Consider the following 18,361-nt stretch of genomic DNA (forward strand, 5'->3'; position numbering starts at 1 on the left):
AATTCTTTGTACAAGAGTAAAGTAATACATATACAAACATATACGTCGGTACTGTTTCCGGCTATGAAATTCAGGCGGTGCACCGGAGAGTGAAGGGGGGGGATAATATTTACTGAAAAACAGTTTATTTTTAAATTTTCTTCTTTTAATAACTAACACACACTTGTCTTGAATTAGCATGACATATTCTGATCCGTACCGAACAAAACTAGGAAACATTAGTGCCTATTATCGTTAGTTTACGAGATATAAAATGATTTAGAGTAGCGCGTAATTTCAAACTTCGCGCTGAAAATTGCCTCCGGCGTTGAGGCTAATGCAGTGTAAGACAGAGCGCCATCTAATGGTTATGGGATTTCCAGGCACGACATTTACCAAGAAAAGAAACACTGTTTTTATTCTCGTTATGCAATATTTCCAACACAGGCATCAGTAGTACAAACAAAAAGTGCAAGAGCAAATATTCCTAATGTTTGTTCAAGCAGCTTAAGACGTAGAAAGAATAATCTCGCTAAATATAATTTCAGCAATTCTTGGAAAATATCAAGATGGTGCATAACGGTATATTATTAAGATTGGCAAGATTAAGATAATAGTTTAATGGCGTAGCAAATCAAGCTGGCAATTATCTTGTTCAGCAAACAAAAACTGGATATTGCCCTTACCTTGAAAACGCGATCTCAATGAGGTTGAAATGTAGCAAGAAAACCTCAGTTTTTGTCAGTGCTGCTTCTTCGGCAATGTGTTATTTTCATTTGTATAATTTGTAATGCAATAGTGGCACTGTCAAGATTAGAATAATTTTAGGTCGAAATCTAAAACTCCCTTTAGTTTCATACCTTATTTTTGCTATTTGATCCATTAGTACTTGTACTGTTGTTCATGTAGACATAACTACTATATCACGACAAAAATATGACAAACTCGATCAATTTAAAGCATTTCATGTTTGTTTCACTTTAGCATGTCTGAAAAAAACCTGTCGCGTCTGGGAAACTGTATTTTTTAAACTTTTCTTTTCACGTTTTTATAAATATCGTTGTAGTGCTATCGCATGGCATAGATAAGCATTACCTACCCAATTCTTGACTACTTTTTCTGATAATATAGGAGATATTTTGCTTTGTAATGAGAATATTTTATTTATGTTATTTAGAGCGTTTCTATCCACTTTCGGCTAATCGCAACGAGGATGAGTGATAACATGATGAAATTGATGAATGGAGTCACAAAAGTACATCCATGCCTGTCTCTCGGTATGGGGATAGGAATTTTAACTCTTGTTTTAACAATTGAATGGCGTCTAACTCCTCGGCGAGATGGTGAGTGAAACACACTACGAACTCAGAGGTCCCAGGTTCAAAAAAGGGCCTGGCATGGATGAATCATTGTGTTGGTACTATAATCTACATCAGTTCATTATTCATCCTCATCGTCGCGATGAAACAAATAGATAGAAAAAATACGATAAAAACTGAAATAGAAAAACAATTCAATGGCAACGCTAAATTCAGACTACATTAAAATCATAAAAGATTAACTGTACCTCTACGTAAGAGTGACCAAACCTGACGTTCCATGAAAAGAATACATAATATACGAAGTTGACCTTGAATATCAAAATTTAACAAGTCTGTTTTCCTTATCTATCGCCGACCTCCATTGAGGAGTGGTTATCACAGCGCGCTATGACGTCAGGGGTCCCAGGTTCGAATTCCGGCCTGGGCATGGGTGTTGTTTGTGAGTGTCCCTTCGTCACTTTCATCACATCACTCAATCGGCGGCTTTCTAATGGTTTTTAATTTGGTGTGTGTGAGAGTGTTCTGTGCACCTCCCAGAAATATTCTAGATCCACCTATGTCGTAGTTCATGTTTCAGTGTATTTAATGGAGTGTAAGGGGTAGCCCTTTCCGGACACACCCAAATGTCAACCTCCATTCCACATATTACACTTTAGAATGTAGACTAGCGAGGCTGTGGCGTCTGGACTCCCAGCCAGAATAACCCTCTATGGAACTCGCGTTGTATCGTCCTTATATATGTTTGTGATTGCCTCTTCATCCATCTCATCACTATTCATCCTCATCTTCGCCATTAGCCAAAAGTGACAGAAATGCGATGTAAAATAAACTAAATCAATCAATCAGTTTTGTTCTAGTTAAGGAGCGTATACCCGTATCGTGTGACAGGCAAAAGTAGCCTATGAGCTGACGTGCCCATAGTATCAAAATTAATAAAAACAAATAAATCACTTCAGTGTATTTAATTTTAAATTCTACTCCATACAAGTGCATCTATTATTTACACATTGCGAATGAACAATTTACCTCGGAATTTTGTATCGGAAGGACCACCTTGGAAATATACAGTGTAAGTTATCCACACATCTCCACATAAAAACACTCTCTTCTCCCATTGCGTGTTAATTCCACAGAAGCAAACACTCTATATCTACTGTATTTATGTAACGCACCCAAACACACTACCAGCGTTCCAATGTGTATCGTAATGCTCTGGATTGGCAAACCTAACAGGACACGTTCATTAAGTGCCTTGCCCCATCGAGCTGTCTTGACAAGATGATTAGTTTTCTCCGCTGGACAAGATGTTCTATGTCATCCGTCGTTTCCTACCTCCTATGCGTTGACAAGGTATATTCTTATTAAAGTTTATACATCCGAGTGTCCGAGAAAGGATTGTTTCTCTTAGAAGATGAATGTCATTCAAAAGTAACACATTTCATTTCAGTTACAATAATTTGGGGTAACCATTACAGTATAAGGGAATATTCAAGTGGGTCTCGGTATTCTTGCGTGCGGGCATCATAATGGTTACAGATATTTTCGTTCTTTTGTATTTCAATGGGAGGTGTAAGCGTGTGATTGTAGCAATATATTAACGATTATTTCTAGTTACTAGCGTACACAGAGGGGAGTTGATGGGGCTACAGCCCCCGTCGATATTTTTAGAAAATCAATAAATTTTAAATGAAAGCAGTGAAGAACTCTGGTAAAACCAGAGTGGTGAATTCATACATCCCTTAAAATGGCTCCTCATTGCCAGTTTTGAGAGTGGGAAGTACTAAAAATACGAAATATCATATTGTGTATGCGCCTCCCCCCAAGAATGCAGATATATTACTATCCACTTGTGCAATTTCAGTCCCTCCCCCCCAAAAAAAAATTCTGCGTACGCCAATTTCTTATATATTAATATAACGTGTTGGAAGCGTAGGAGTGAGTATAGCAGTATATTAACGAATATTTCATATCTACCTATATTATAATGATTTAATATATAATTACTACAAATAAAATATATTTTTCTATTATGTAAATATGGTTCGGTTGAAGAAAATACTTATGCTTTAACTCCGCCATTGCAAAGTAAGGAAATAAATAATAAATATAAGGTTCTCCCAGATGGCGTAGTAGTAACATCGGGTGGAGGTCTGCTTTTAATTCGTCGGGCATTCTTTTTTCTAATTAACAATGTTGCTCAAAGTTACACGTTTCTAATTCAGAGCTGCATTGCATTAATAAATACTTCCACCGTGGCGGAGTGGTTAATACTGCGAGTTAGAACGCCAGTTTGAATCCAGGCATGGGTGTTCTTTGAGCGTGTCCCTTCATCAATTCAATCATATCACCACTCATCTTCACCGTCGCGATTAGTCAAAAGTGGAAGAAAAGCGACGCTAAATAACAAAAATAGAATCAATAAATAGTTTCAGATATCGACAAGTGTCTGAAAAAAATGTTGAAAATCGGCACCAACGAAATTAGGAAAGAAAAGTACTTGCTTACCTGTAATTTGAGAATTTTGTCCGCAGGATTTGCCGGGTTGTGCCACACAGTTCCCACGCGCACGGAAGCTGTTATCTGGTATCCAACGTCCTTCCCAGTGACGTCAGCTTCATTGAGCAGCACCGTCGTTTCGTAACTATAATCGTAGCTGGTCCCCAAATCATACTGACGAGTGGACGCTGCGGAGGACAAGAGAACAAAGCTGTAACACAGTCTGAACCAGAGCAGAAGAAGTTGCAGAGCCGCAGTCTTGAACATTGTCGGAACAAATTAGCTACAAAACAATCACGTCACCGGGGGGCACGGGCATAGCAGAAAGCACACGCGCACTCGACACTTTCCCCCTCACTGCAACAGGTCTCGCACGGGAGATCTACAACCGACTGGCAATCGTCGAGTGTGCGTCGACTGCTTACCCACGTGTCCAATCCTCAAACCCAACAACCTGCTCGCCGTGGCCAATCGAAAGAACGAGCGGTGTGCGTAGGACATGCGCTGGTGATCATACTTCACGATCGCCGTAATGTTTTTTTGTGTGCCATGTCATCTAGGTCGTAACATTGTTCCAGATGATAAACAAGAAGGTTCGAAAAGAACGCTGGAAACTGGGTAATTCTTGTATCTTGAGGCCTAATTCCGAAACTAAGGGCGTTGTTACTTACGCAACTGGTTGTAATCGAGCATGAGCTGTAGCGATGAGCAATGCTCGCAATATTTTCTTTAATTCTCTCGCCTGCGTTCCTCTGTGGAAGCACCTACTGGCACTAACTCATTTCGCATTCAACGTGGTTTGCTTTTAGCACCTCGATCCGGCCGCTTGAGGTATCTGATGTGCGAATCGGGAGACAGAACTGAAAAATTTCGGAGCCTCTCAGGTGTTTCGTTTCGCCCGCACCGTTACCTGTTCCGGTTGAAGACATTCATGACCTTAGGCGGTTTGCGCTGTTGCCAGATCGTGCAACAGCACGTGCTTACCTCATTTGCATAGTTTACTGGCGGCTTTGAAACACGTCAAAAGAATGTGTGAGGATTCGCCGACATTACAGTTAATATATTCAGCAAAAACAGTTTTACTTATAATTCCCCCTGCTTTTAGATTATGACGGGATTGGACGGAAGGGTAAAGTTTGGTGCAGCATTTCATATCCACATGGATTAAAGCTGATTTTGCGGTCAATTACAACGCAGCAAGTAAAACGCTGTGCTAATATCTTATCAATGGAACCAAGTGAATCAGCATGTCAATTTTCGCAGGCAAATTCAAAGCCTTCCTTCATTTGTTCATCTCATAAATTTGAATAATTGAAATAAAATAATTATTATTACCAACTAATATAGAACTTATTTTACTGCCAATTTATTATTACTATACTCTTGGGGGAAACTATTGATTGATTGATTGAATTGAAAATGCTGGGTTCGTTGCACTTCGGTTATTTTGCACCTGTCACATTTAACGGGGCCCAGTCCCTTATCATATCTAAATGAACATCTGTTTCGGAGGACTAAAATGGCTTGCCTAATTAAAATTTGAGGCTGTAAAGGGGCACCCAGCCCAACACAGCACTACAGAGGATTATGCTGGCCGTCGGTCTAGACGCCAGAGCCTCGTTACCCTGCAATATTGCAGTTACCGGGGTGTACTACGTGGGAGTGAGGTTGACCTTTGGGTGCCATACATGCCTAGGGGGAGACTTACTAGTGTACCAGATAAGTGAATATCGGAATAACTCCTTTCCTATATATTTTCTTACATAATGTTTCTATTCAACTGATGACTATATAATCGAGCAAACCGTAGTTTAATCAATTGTATGTAAATTGAGCATATTTTCATTATAAAATTAGATTTTCTCTCTTTGCTCCTTCTTGAACGTAATCATACAAAAACCAAGATTGGAGTATTTATGAACATTTTTATTGCATTAACTTTTCAACATTAAATATCGAAATATGTATCATTCACTATGTTATTCTATTGCATTAATTAGCTATAGTTAACAACCATTCATTGACCTGTATGATTCATACTTACGTATAAAATATAATAAATAAAGATATTAACACATTCTAAATAAGCTTTACCAGTAAGGTAAAGATGATGCTGGTGAAAATTTATGTACTTAAAGATATAAATTGGAAGCCTTAAAAATCTGTGGGCGAGGTGCAAAAATTGTGTTTTACAACACTACGTACATTTGTTATTAATTTACAAGTTCAATGAGAATAAAAAATAAGCAATTCGTTACATTATTGGGCTATACTTAAATCATAAGTTGAAGTTTTAACTCTTCTCCGAGTACGAATGTAGAAATAAGATATTTCTGTTCATAATGACAAACTTACACAGCTTATAACATTATGTCTCATTCTCCATCTTCTGTGCTTGCCGGGAACAAATGCGCCGACGGTGCTAGTGTTTTCCATCATGAACAATATTTGGACAAGTGAAAAGACAAATTTCTTACGTGACTTTTTACATGCCTAATGCATTTAGATCAACAGAGATAACTATTATTATTATTATTACAATATCCCTAACTAATGACCTTTGATTTGTGGCACACTGGGCTAACCAATGATTCACGAAGTTTGGTCACTCTAGCAAAAGATCTTGACCAGACAACACCAGCGCGTCGTTAGATAGTTTGATAGCGTGTGTAACTGGAACTTGCTACAAATACAGTTACAGCCACGTAGATTTGGTCGGTTATCAAAGTAGGCCTCCTTTTACGCAGAAAAGTAGCCAGGTAATCAAATGATTGACCTTGCGATAGATAGACTAACAACTTAATAATTGCAATTCCTCTATATGCTTCGTGATTCTGATACATCATTACAATTTGGAACTATTTGTCTTCTGGGAAGTCGCACACATTGGTACGCGCATGCACACAATCTTTATCGCGAATCTAGCGGATTTTAATTGCATCTTTGACCTTAATATGAAGCAAAATTATTTGTGAGCTTCACCTGAAAAAACATTTTTCGTGAACTGTAAATTTACTCTCTAATCTGTTCTGAATTCATTTCTTGGATGTAAGACTTGCCAGCTAGTGGAATTAAAATGTATTCATTGAACTAGTTCAATGTGTAACATAAAAAATATATTTTTCGGAGACATGGATTTTTATTTATCTCGCCTCGTTTACGATAACAAAGGCCTTTTGAAAACTTAACCATGATTTATATCTACAATGTTCTGTTGCTCATTAAAAAGAGCAGAATGTAAAAACGAAAAAATCTCAAAGAAGACAGCAATAAAGTGTACGTTAGCATTATACAAAAAAGGGTATTTCAGAATTCAACTAAAGATTAAATAGAAGAAATCAAAAAATAAAAACAATAAGTGTACTATTAGTGCACGCTTGATTTGAGGTTCAGAAAAAATGGCTCTTGCGTTAGGAAAGATTTTTCATGAAAGGAGAATGAAAGTCACGGGGGAAAAAATTATGTTGTTATTCGACAATAAGGTGTAAAGAATGTCTCCAAAGGAAATTCCAGTTCTTGAAAATAACGAAGAGGAATATTGCCTTGATATGTATTTGTTTTCCCTAAAACACACCAGCAAGAGGCGCTGGTATCAACACTGGCAACAGGAAATGCCAAGCTGTTACGTTATGGATTTAGGGACCATGGGGCACTGTCCTTACTTCGCTCCTGCGTTTTATGACGAGTTTTAAACAGTGTTCGAAATTTAATTTTTGTTATCTTTTAATGTACCATGGTAGGTCTATATACAGGTTTGTTGCTTTTAAAATTATATAAATTAGATTACAAGGATTCTGCTGAGATCTTCTAAATGTACGAGCAATGAAATTGCCTAGAAAACCAAAATATGAAACAAAACTGAATCGGTGGTAAAGTGATTTGCTATTCAAATTTGAAATTCGAACGTGTGAACAGAATTTTCAAACTTTGTTCAAAATTGTGACAATTTGTGCACTAATAACGGAGTTGTCCTATGGGACCAAACTTTTCAATCATCCTGTTGTGTGTATGTGTAGAGCATGGGACGTCCGCAGGATTTTTTCCAAGGAGGGACCAGCAAGGCATTTTTTTCAGGGGGGCAAAGAAGGCATATTTTTCCCCATAATGGTAATGCCCCCTCAAAAAACAATGTTTCAGTCTGAATTTATCACGTTCCTTCAAAGCACTTATAAAAATGAACATTAATTACTGTGACAAATGAAATTATTGAAATTATGTGTGCGCTCTCTTTAATTCGAACTTGGATAATTCGAACAAAATCACATTTCCCTTGAAAATGACTACTTAATTCGAATTTTGAAGGTTAATTTGGATAATTCGAAGTCAGGTTTTGCAATAATTTAACATAAATCTTTCCAGGAAAGACCTAAGTGGTTGCTACATAAGGTTGTTTTTATGGTTAACAGATGTGCCGACGGCAGATGAGAGAATGCAGCGGGAATCCCAAGAGCTTTTGTTTGTAGGAATGTGACCTTCACCCTCTCAGAAACAAGTTGAGAGGGGAGCGGATAGCCGGACAGAAGGGGTCATTTGTCTGTGTGTTTTAGTGGAGTCAGAATGTCGAAACGTGGTGCGTACAGTAGCTTAACTGAAGTGCTTAGAGAGGTAGAAAGAGGAATGAAAATAATGAAAAACAATCACGTGATGCGAATATTGCAATAAGTGTACTCTTCCTGGATGGAGATATGGATAAAACATAGCAGTTGTAAGGTAAGGTGTACTGTTTGCGTATTAATGCAGTTTTATGTTTAATACAGTGTGTTATTTCATTGGTGTTTTTTTTTAATATTCTGGTTAATTCGAATTTTGGATAATTCGATTTTTTTCGTAGCCCCTTGGAGTTCGAATTAAAAAGAGTCCACTGTATATGATGTGTAGGTGATCATTCATTTTCCATGGGGGTGGGCGTGACCCCCCTTGCCTCCCACCCTTCTGGACGTTCATGGTGTGGAGGCTGAATTTGTACCCCGAAATTCAAACGTTCCTGTAAACTACTAAAACTAACCAAAATAGTTATGCATACAAGTATCTATAATAGCAAAGTAATTCAATTATTAATTCCGTTACAGTTGTCGCGAATAACTAACAAGAAGATACCAAATGATTGACGACGTCAAAATAAATTGGTCCTACGATGCTACAAAGCGAAAGGCTCAAGATCGAACAGCATGGAGGTTGCAAGGAAAGATGAATGAATAAATTTAATAATTAACTATTTTATGGTATTAGTTACTCAGAAATAACTGAAGTTGTAAGCAAGTTGCTTCCTTGTGCTTGTTTTAACATTACCAAGGAGCATATAAATGTATTTCTTATGTAAGGTAACGGATGCAAGTGTGTCTCGTTTATATGTATCTTGTGTAATTTGTCAAAAGAGTTAGGACTATCCAAGACAGGTAAAAGCAAGAGAGAGAGACCGAGAAGCCGAGAAACACATCAAACTGACCTTTGAAGACGTGGTTAATCAAGTGAGGAAATAATCTTATTCTTAATTCGTTCTGGAGAAGAGTTGTGCAAGTCACGCGTTAAAGTTCTTTGTTTCCTTGCTGGTCCATATTCCAGCATGCATGACAGTCGTCGTTAAGCACGTGGGCATAATAATGAAGACGTGATACAATCATTTAAAAAATTAGAACACTGGAGACGAAGCTTGTCCATCGCTTTGATTGATTGATTTGTTGTCTTAAGTCCACTTTATGCACAGATAGGCTGTATCAGGGGTGTGAATTAAAGCAACAAGGGGAGCTTCCCCCCCACTTCCGTCAGAGCTTACCACTTCGGGTGTGTTTTGTTTTTAAGTCCACTTTTATGCACTGATAAGATAATTGGGACTGGACCTACAGCGTAAATCGATCCCAGGACCCCTCGATATTAAGGCGACGACGATACCTTGACGACATCGGGCAGGCCAACTGCCGCACTCCGGGAATGTGATATCGATATCTAATTGTATTTGCATCATTCTTTATGGTTTGAATGTGACTGCGCACATTTATTTACACGATACTGTTCGTTCTACCAAAACCGGAACCTTGTGACCAGAGCTACTTCCCAGTGGGGAACTTTGTGTGAAGAAGCATATGAGGAAGTCTTACAATGATTACCCCCATAAAACAATGGATTCTAAGTGCAGAAAGTGCCAATCAAAATATCCTTAAAGACCAAGCAAAGCAATAAATGATTTTGCTACATGAGATTTTTTTGTAGAGTGGTTAGACCATTGATAAAACTTTAATAGTGGAAGTAAGAATTTGTCACCTATAATTATTATTATAAAATAATAAATATTATAGACTAATAACAATAAACCAATTTTATTCCAACGGATTATCATTATATCCTTGGAGAGACATTTTCTACTCCAACCACCAACTGAGTGATTATGCAGCACAACGGCTTTCCATTATTTTTGTACATTTCACGCAGTTAATCTACTGAAATGCATAGTTATTCCATTTTCTTAACTCTTGCACACCTCGTTCAAGAAATAGCTCTAAAATTTAGAGCACAGTTTTAGCTATGAAATTTATGATCTTTTCGTTCCATGTAACGCATTGTTTATTCTGTTATTAACAATAAAAAAAATAGTCTTTCCTCTTTTCATAATTTGAAATGAACGATGCCAATTCCGGGGGGGGGGGAGGGCTCGAAGGACCCATGTTTGCTACTGTAAAGTTTGAAAATCTAAGCAAAACAGCATATTCCAAAAATTATGACTTTTACAAAGCTTTTTCAATTGAATTCCTTAGTTTGGTTTGAGTTGGTGTTTATAAGTCCACTTTATGCACAGTTAGGCTAATCGGGAATGGACCTATGGTTTAAAGTGGGATCCAAACCACTGTGGCATGTGCCTCCACCGGGTATCGAACCCGGGATCCCTTGATTACAAGGCTACCACTGCGCCATCGGGGATGCCCTGAATTCCTTCGTGATGCAGTTCATACTTTTTTTTTTATTAACACTATTTTGCTAGTGAAGTATAAGGACATTGTATGCCTCCAATACTGCAAACCTGGAGTTGCAAACGGAGCTCCGACCTGATACCTTTACCATGTGCGTCTGATTATACTGTGATACTATCCTCGCTCGCCAGCAAGAAAACGTGACCCCTTTATCCGGTACGAAGATCAAATGAAGCTGACACCGTGAAATGATACGCAAGAGCCCCCATGCACGAGGAATCAAAAAAAACTTTCCCGTAATGCATTGGGACGCTCTGAAACCATTTTCCTCCGGATACAGACATAATAGCTACATTTGTATCTACCTCCAGGCACGTATCTAGAGGCGTATTCTGGGATGAGGTTGTCCAAATCAATTGTCTTATTTAATAACAAAAATATAAATGTTTAAATTATTACGTTAATATTATTTGTAGGTCTACTCATAATAGGTAAATTATCATTATATTATTATAACATGAATAGGTAAAAGGACGCTATATGAATAGAGATATAAGAGCACGTACTTATTTTCTATTTTACGTGTAGTTATGATCACCAAAATGTGTTCACAACTGTCCTGCCAAGGAATTTATTGTCAAAAACAAAGTATTGAATATTTATTCCATATTCTGATTAATATTTTATGCATGTTATTATAAGTATTGGTAAGGTAAAGTTCCCCGTCCATATCACACCGTGCCATGAAAGCACATTTAAGAGATGACACATTCTCGATCTCTGCCATTTTTAAGGTGATGTGATCAGCACCACGCTCCGGCTGCATTTATCCCACATCCAGGGTTGCACGCAGGTATCCATTGATTTGAGGCTGGGTAAGTCCCAGAGCCGGAAAATTCCGACCTTAGATCATCCACCCCGGTCTCCCGCGTGGCAGTCAGACGCCCTACAGAATTTTTTAAAATGTATTTTTATAAATCAATATCCCTAAACGGTAGTATCTCCCGTTATTCACTTTTTCTGTTTTCACACAAATAAATTTACTAAATTCTCTATTTTCTCATTGCGGACAAACAACAAATATCCATGTACTAACCCGTCTCGTCGTAGCGCGCAGCACTGACCACTCCGCCACGGGGCCGACATTCCGACTATACTACTGTGGCTCTCATAAGCCTAGTAGTGTGCATAAATCTTCTTTGGTACTGTCATTCAAAGCCGTATGATCCCAATCTAACCATTGCCTTCCAATAAGTTAGGCGGAAATGAATAATCCTCGATTATACAACAAATGCTAAACAAGTATATTTGCATTATTTAATTTCTAGTACCTTGTAAGTCTTTCGGGGGGAACAGGGGGGGTCCGGAGACTCCTAAATACGTCCTTGTGCATCACTGCAACTTGAACGACACTTGTTAATATCGCAATACTGTGAAGCTCTACTAACGCATTACCACGCACTGGTGAACATAAATTGCATTTCTTAAGCATATTACTGCTTAAGTTCTTACAAGGCTTGAAAGCGACTTATCTCGAAGTGAAATTATCCAGCTTCAACTTCGTGAGTTTCACAAACATGAACTGAGCTCTATAAACAGAGTAATTTTAAGTTTACTGTGAGGAAACGTGCATCTTAGTTTCCTCTTAAAGGAGGAATGCAACATTTATGGCATGAAGAATATACTTACGCACATGAAAGGGTGGGTTAGAGATTCGTGCCACTGGAGGGTCCGTACAAATGCGGCTGCGGACAGTTGCATTGGCGGACAATTGCGACCACTTTCTAACGAAACCAGTTTATACTAAAAATCCTCACGGACAATTGCGATCTGATGAGCAGAACTCCTCTGCCCTCTCCCATACCATGTATGAACATCTCATTATATTTCTTCTCTCTTTCTCCCCCCCCCCTCTCTCTCTCTCTCTCTCTGATCTCTCTAAATTGATTCCATTTCTTTGTTTTCTTAAGTGTTGGTTCTTTGTTAACTAAAAGTTAAAATATACAAAACAGTAATTTTGCCTGTAATATTATATGGATGTGAAACTTAGTCCCTTACATTGAAAGAGGAACATAAATTGAGAGTATTTGAAAATAAGATCCTTAGAAAAATATTTTGGCCTAACAGGGACGAGGAAACAGGTGAGTGAAGGTTACATAATTTAAATGTACGATGCCAAGATATTACTCGTATTAGAATGATTTAATTAAGAAGACTTAGGTGGGCAGGTCATGTTGCACGAATGGGAGATGAAAGAAGAGTTTACAGGATTGTTGTTTAGAAACCTGATGGTAAGAGACCATTAGGAAGACGAAGACGGAGGGATAATGTTGAGATGGACCTAAAGGAAATTTGCAGGGATTGAAAAGAGTATATAGATCTTGCTCAGGATAGAGACAGATGGAAGGCCTGTGTTGCTGCAGCCATGAACCTTCGGGTTCAAGAAGGCTAGAGAGTGAGTTAGTTGGTTCTTTGTTTATTGGTATGAATTACAATCGAACTGCGTGACGGAATGGTTAGCGCAGGGTTGGTACGACGCCAGCGGCCTCCTATTTCGAATCGCTGACCGTGCATGGGTGTTCTTAATTAATTTCATCATATCATCACTCATACTCATCATCGCGATTAGCCAAACGTGGCGTAAAAGCGTCGCTAAATAAAAAAAATAAATCAAAGTGAGTGAGGATCATGGGCACTGTGCGAACCAACCTGGGGGATGCCGGGGATTTTCCCTCTCAACAATTTTTTATCCCAGGCAAAGTAAAATTATTTATATACCTGCAAGGAATGCTTTTACCCCCATCAAAGAAAATTTAATTCAAAGCATACAGTATACCATTTCTTAACTATGCAACAAGTATAATTGAAAAATCATCCATGTCCATTAGTGGCCCCAGTCATCAAAGATTTCCCTGCCGAAAGTATGCCTCCTTGTGGATAAAAGGACACCTTCTTCAACTGAATATCTTCACCGAGCCGAGACAACAGTGTTCATCTCATTCCAGCAGGCAGTTTCCAACTTACGTTTTCATGGCAAAATGCTGATATTTTACACGTATTAAGGTGTTCACCAAGGACGGCGCGACGGACGTGCGAGGGTGGACAACTGTCGTTTAATGCATAATGAACAAAAATTGCACTCCTTGTGTGTTCTAAAACTTTCCCAATAAGACATTAATTAAATCCAAAGATTCATATGCACTTATCAATTTGGAAACCCCTGTGAGCAAAGAAAATTAACCCTCAACCAGGAAGCAGCACTCTTTTCAGTTCAAATCTCATAACTAGACCTCGGATTTTTAGGTTCTAGAAAGTGTGCTTTTAGGTTCCTAAAATAGGTTCTAAAGATCCTAAAATAGGTCCTAAAAATCCTAAGTTAGGCTCGAAAATCCTGAGGTAGGTCTAAAAATTTTTGAAATAGTTCAAAATTCCTGAAGAATGCTGATTAGATATAGGCTAGTCACCGGCAATGAAAATGGAACGAACACCTACATCCTGAAATATGCACTATCTTGCATAACGTTGTGTGTGTTGCCTAACCCTACGGCAATGGCAGAACTTACTAGTGTTGCCCACGAGACGAGACTTTGGCCTGTCTCGTCTCGTGGAAATGCTGTGAAATGCTGTCTCGTCTCGAAAATATTCGTTTGTCTCGGGACACATGATCAATCTCGTCTCGTCTCGAATTTTTAAAAGCCTGTCCCGTTTCGTCCCGTGGGCAACACTAGAACTTACCATTGGAAATTTGATATTAAAATCCACTCTTCGCCGCATAGTTAGGCAACAATCTTTTTCCATGTTATCCACAGTCAAATTCCACAATTTTGTCTGTGAGGATTATATGACGAAAACAATATTTCAACGAAAACATAGTCAGTAGTGCAAACTTTAATGCTGCAATGTTAGTTTGCAAGGCGTGAATGCCACAAAGTATCGAAGTGACTCACAGATCAGACTACTTTGGATTGTAGAGGGAACAGTGGCACCAAGACATTTTGCTTTGTTTAGAGCTTTGAAAAATCACTTGGGCTTGGAGGAAGGGAAATCAACAGAGTACATTTCAAACACGTTCATCATTGAATTTTTTCGTGACCGAACAAAGCAAATGCCTCTGTGCGACTTAAAAATCCTGTAAAATCTTTCAAAATATATAAAAACCTAAAAATAGGCTTGAGTTAGGTGCATATACCTAAGATGGGTTCTAACAAGCAAAATAGGTATTTTTAGGCACTATGAAACTTCATCAGTTGTTGCGTTCTTTAACGAAACGCTGACATAACTTATTATTTCTTACATACCTTGAAAGGAAAAAATAGGTTAAAAACCTAAAATCCGATCTCTACTCATAACATTAAAACTGCATATTGAAGATCGTTCATTTTAATTATAAAGAGAACAAAACGAAATCTTCACTGTTGTCTGTGTTTGCATGCTTTCGGTCGCTTTTTGTCGTCATCCTAGAATCTTGTATAATGTGCACACAGCATGTGTCTTGTGTCGAAAGACGAAAACGAAGAATTGATATGATATTTCTAAAATGGCTTACGCAAAATTAACTTCCTTCGTACGCCAGTGGCTCATTCTATTTGTGAAATTAAGCTGAAAATGAGCTAATAAGACGTAGCGATAACGCTGCAATTTCAAATGCCCTCCTTTATTTGCCACTATTATCGTCTTCTACAAGCGACTTAACATTATCATGCTACTTCTTCAAACATATTAATCAGATTTCTACCTGATTATTTATAGGAAAGTAGATCTACATATCAAACAGAAATAATATTGTTAACAAATTTGTATGTGTGTATATATGTGTGTGTGTGTGTGTGTCTGTGTTTGAATCTGGAAGAAACGTTTACTACATTAAAAAGAATAGAATTCTCTTAAGTCACTGTCACTGGTTGTTATATCTTTAAAATTAGCCTACTTTTTTACATTAATTGTTTGAAACAATGAAAAATATGCGAAATTTTCTTGCATAAGGAATAAGCAATACCAGGGATATTTTTGATTGTTGATATTTTAAAACTCGGCAGAGAGTTTCCATGGAATTAGTGCAGCGAAAAACCAGATTAGCACTAAACGTATATTTTGCGGTAAGCAAAAAAAAGATTAAGAAAAAAGAATAGTGAGTGATATATTCACAAGCGATAGAGAAAAAAGGCAGTGAAGATACAAGTAACATGTCACGTGAAGAGCAATCACAGTAAAAGGCAGTGAAGATACAAGCAACATGTCACGTGAAGAGCAATCACAGTTAGTGTCTAAGAAACCGCGACAGATACAAGTATATGTGAGGCTGGGCCATCGGCTGAGCTCACTACGAAAGGTCACCGCAAAGCTGGTTCGTCTCAAGAGCTTCCGATGGAAACAGACGGAAGGCGATGACAAGAGCGAGGAACACATCGAAGAGGTTACCCCTAGAATGATGAAGTTCTCTTCCATCGTCGAGCACTACTCCATCAGCGACTGTTCGAGAGCTTCCGACGGAAAGAGCCGAGAGGAGATGAGGGCGAGGAACAGAACGAAGAGGTTCCCTCCAAAGTAGTGAAGTTTGCTTCCGTCTGCGAGCACTACTCCATCAGCGACTGTTCGAGAGCTTTGGACGGAAACAGCCGAGAGGCGATGAGGGCGAGGAGTAGAATGAAGAGGTTGCTTCCAAAGTGGTGAAGTTCGCTTCCGTCGTCAAGCACTATGCCATCAGCGACTGTTCGAGAGCTTCGGACGGAATCAACCGAGAGGCGATGAGGGCGAAGAACCGAACGAAGATGTTGCCTCCAGAGTTGTGGAGTTCGCTTCCTTCGGCGAGCACTACACCATTAGCGACTGATCGAAAGCTTACACTCGGAAACAGATAAACTCAAGAGATAATTCTTTCACATACATCCAGCAAGGCATCTGAGACTAGCCATTGACTGCGGCACACCTTACCTTTGGGGTGGAGTTAAATACAGTAGAACGGCTATTTAACCTAAATGAATAATAAATGAATAACAAACAAAACTCAGCAGCAGTTAGTGGCCAACCTCGAATTCCAAATTTATTTGCAACGTTGGACTGGAAACCAGGCTAACACTAATCAAAATAAATTCTGGTACCCCGAGTCACACTACAATACACTACTCATTATCATCAACATGGTAACCTATAAAATAATAATGTAACATTAACCAAATCAATCATTTACCAATTGTACCAATAATATTATCATTATATTTTCTGTATTATTGTAATCTGAAATCAGCAATAAAGTAGCTGCGCAACAATTAACGGGGGAACCGTAATTCGAGCAATTGACGTCCAAATTTATTACAAAGGCACTGGGACACAGCGTATACCCTCGAATGTATACAAGTGGAGGTTTGGATATATTCGGGGATTCCCCCCTAATTGTTCGAGAGCTTCGGGCGGAAACAGCCGAGGCGCGATGAGGGCGAGGAACTGAATGAAGAGGTTTTCCACAGAGAGGTGAAGTTCGCTTCCGTCGTCGAGCACTACTCCAACAGCTACTGTTCGAGAACTTCCGACGGAAAGAGCCGAGAGGCAATGAGGGCGAGGAACAGAATGAAGAGGTTTTCCACAGAGTGGTGAAGTTCGCTTCCGTCATCGAGCACTACTCCATCAGCGACTGTTCGAGAGCTTCCGACGGAAAAAGCCGAGCGTCCGACGAAAACAGCCAAGAGGCGACGAAGGCGAGGGACAGAACAAAGAAGTTGCCCCAGAGTGGTTAATTTCGCTTCCGTCGTCTAGCACTACTCCATAAGCGACTGTTAGAGTATCCGACAGAAACATTCCGACGAAAACAGCCGAGAGTCGACAAGGGCAAGGAACAGAACGAAGAGGTTCCCCCAGAGTGATGAAGTTCGCTTTCGTCGTTGAGCAGTAGTCCATCAGTGACTGCTCGCGTTCAATAACCTTGAAGCTTCGAATCCGGCACAAGATTCGTCGTATCAGATTGATGGAATCGGACGCACACCCCGTTGAGGCGAAGAATTATTGAAGACAATGGAAAATATATTCTACTACCTAATCCTCTGCATCGGCATCGGAGGTGTATGGAGATTCCCTTGTCTATGCTACGTTCACGGAGGAGGAGCATTTGTGATTCCCTACCTCCTCATGATCTTGATTTGCGTATTACCAGCTTTCCATCTGGAGCCTGTCGTGGCGCAGTTCACGAGCGGGTGCTTCATTAAAGTGTTCGCTGCGTCACATATCGTGCAAGGAAATGGATACGCCACGCTTGTTCTGAATGTTTTCCTGTGCACGTACACGATTATAATAGGAACTTACTCCCTATTCTTCGCGTACTTTCCTCTACAACAGCGCATCGACTGAGATGTTTGCAATTATGACTGGAATGACAATAATTGCACCCAACTAGGAAGTGATAGCGTCGCCAGCAGTCCAGAAACTCCATCAGAGCAGTATCTGACGAGATTCGCTCTCAGGACATCTAAAATATCGACAACCCTTAAGCACTTCTGTGGGAGTTGATATTATTTTATCTCTTGGAGTACTTTGTGATCTCTTCCTGTTGCTCCTTAGGGTGGAAGAAAATTCAAACTAGCTTCTATGCCCTGTTGCCTCTGGGATACCTAACCATAGTAGTTGTATTTACGGTACTATAAACTCACGAAAGTATGAACCCCCCCCTCAAGC

General features: G+C 39.2%; 1 protein-coding gene across 3 annotated transcripts in view; it reads right to left on the bottom strand.

Moving 5' to 3' along the window:
* The window catches only part of Mtp (microsomal triacylglycerol transfer protein), a 197,232-nt gene that overhangs the window by 100,349 nt on the left and 78,522 nt on the right, over positions 1–18,361 (bottom strand). For 2 of the 3 annotated variants that reach the window (XM_083141464.1, XM_083141463.1), the window contains one exon: positions 3,807–3,985. In XM_083141464.1, coding sequence (XP_082997590.1) covers positions 3,807–3,985 — 179 coding nt within the window. Of the gene's footprint in view, positions 1–3,806; positions 4,345–18,361 lie in introns of those variants that run through there. The other variant, XM_083141462.1, reaches the window with a different exon arrangement.

Source organism: Lepisma saccharinum, chromosome 20 (genome assembly GCF_977018435.1).
Source record: "Lepisma saccharinum chromosome 20, izLepSacc3.1, whole genome shotgun sequence".
In the NCBI taxonomy this organism is placed as follows: domain Eukaryota; kingdom Metazoa; phylum Arthropoda; class Insecta; order Zygentoma; family Lepismatidae; genus Lepisma; species Lepisma saccharinum.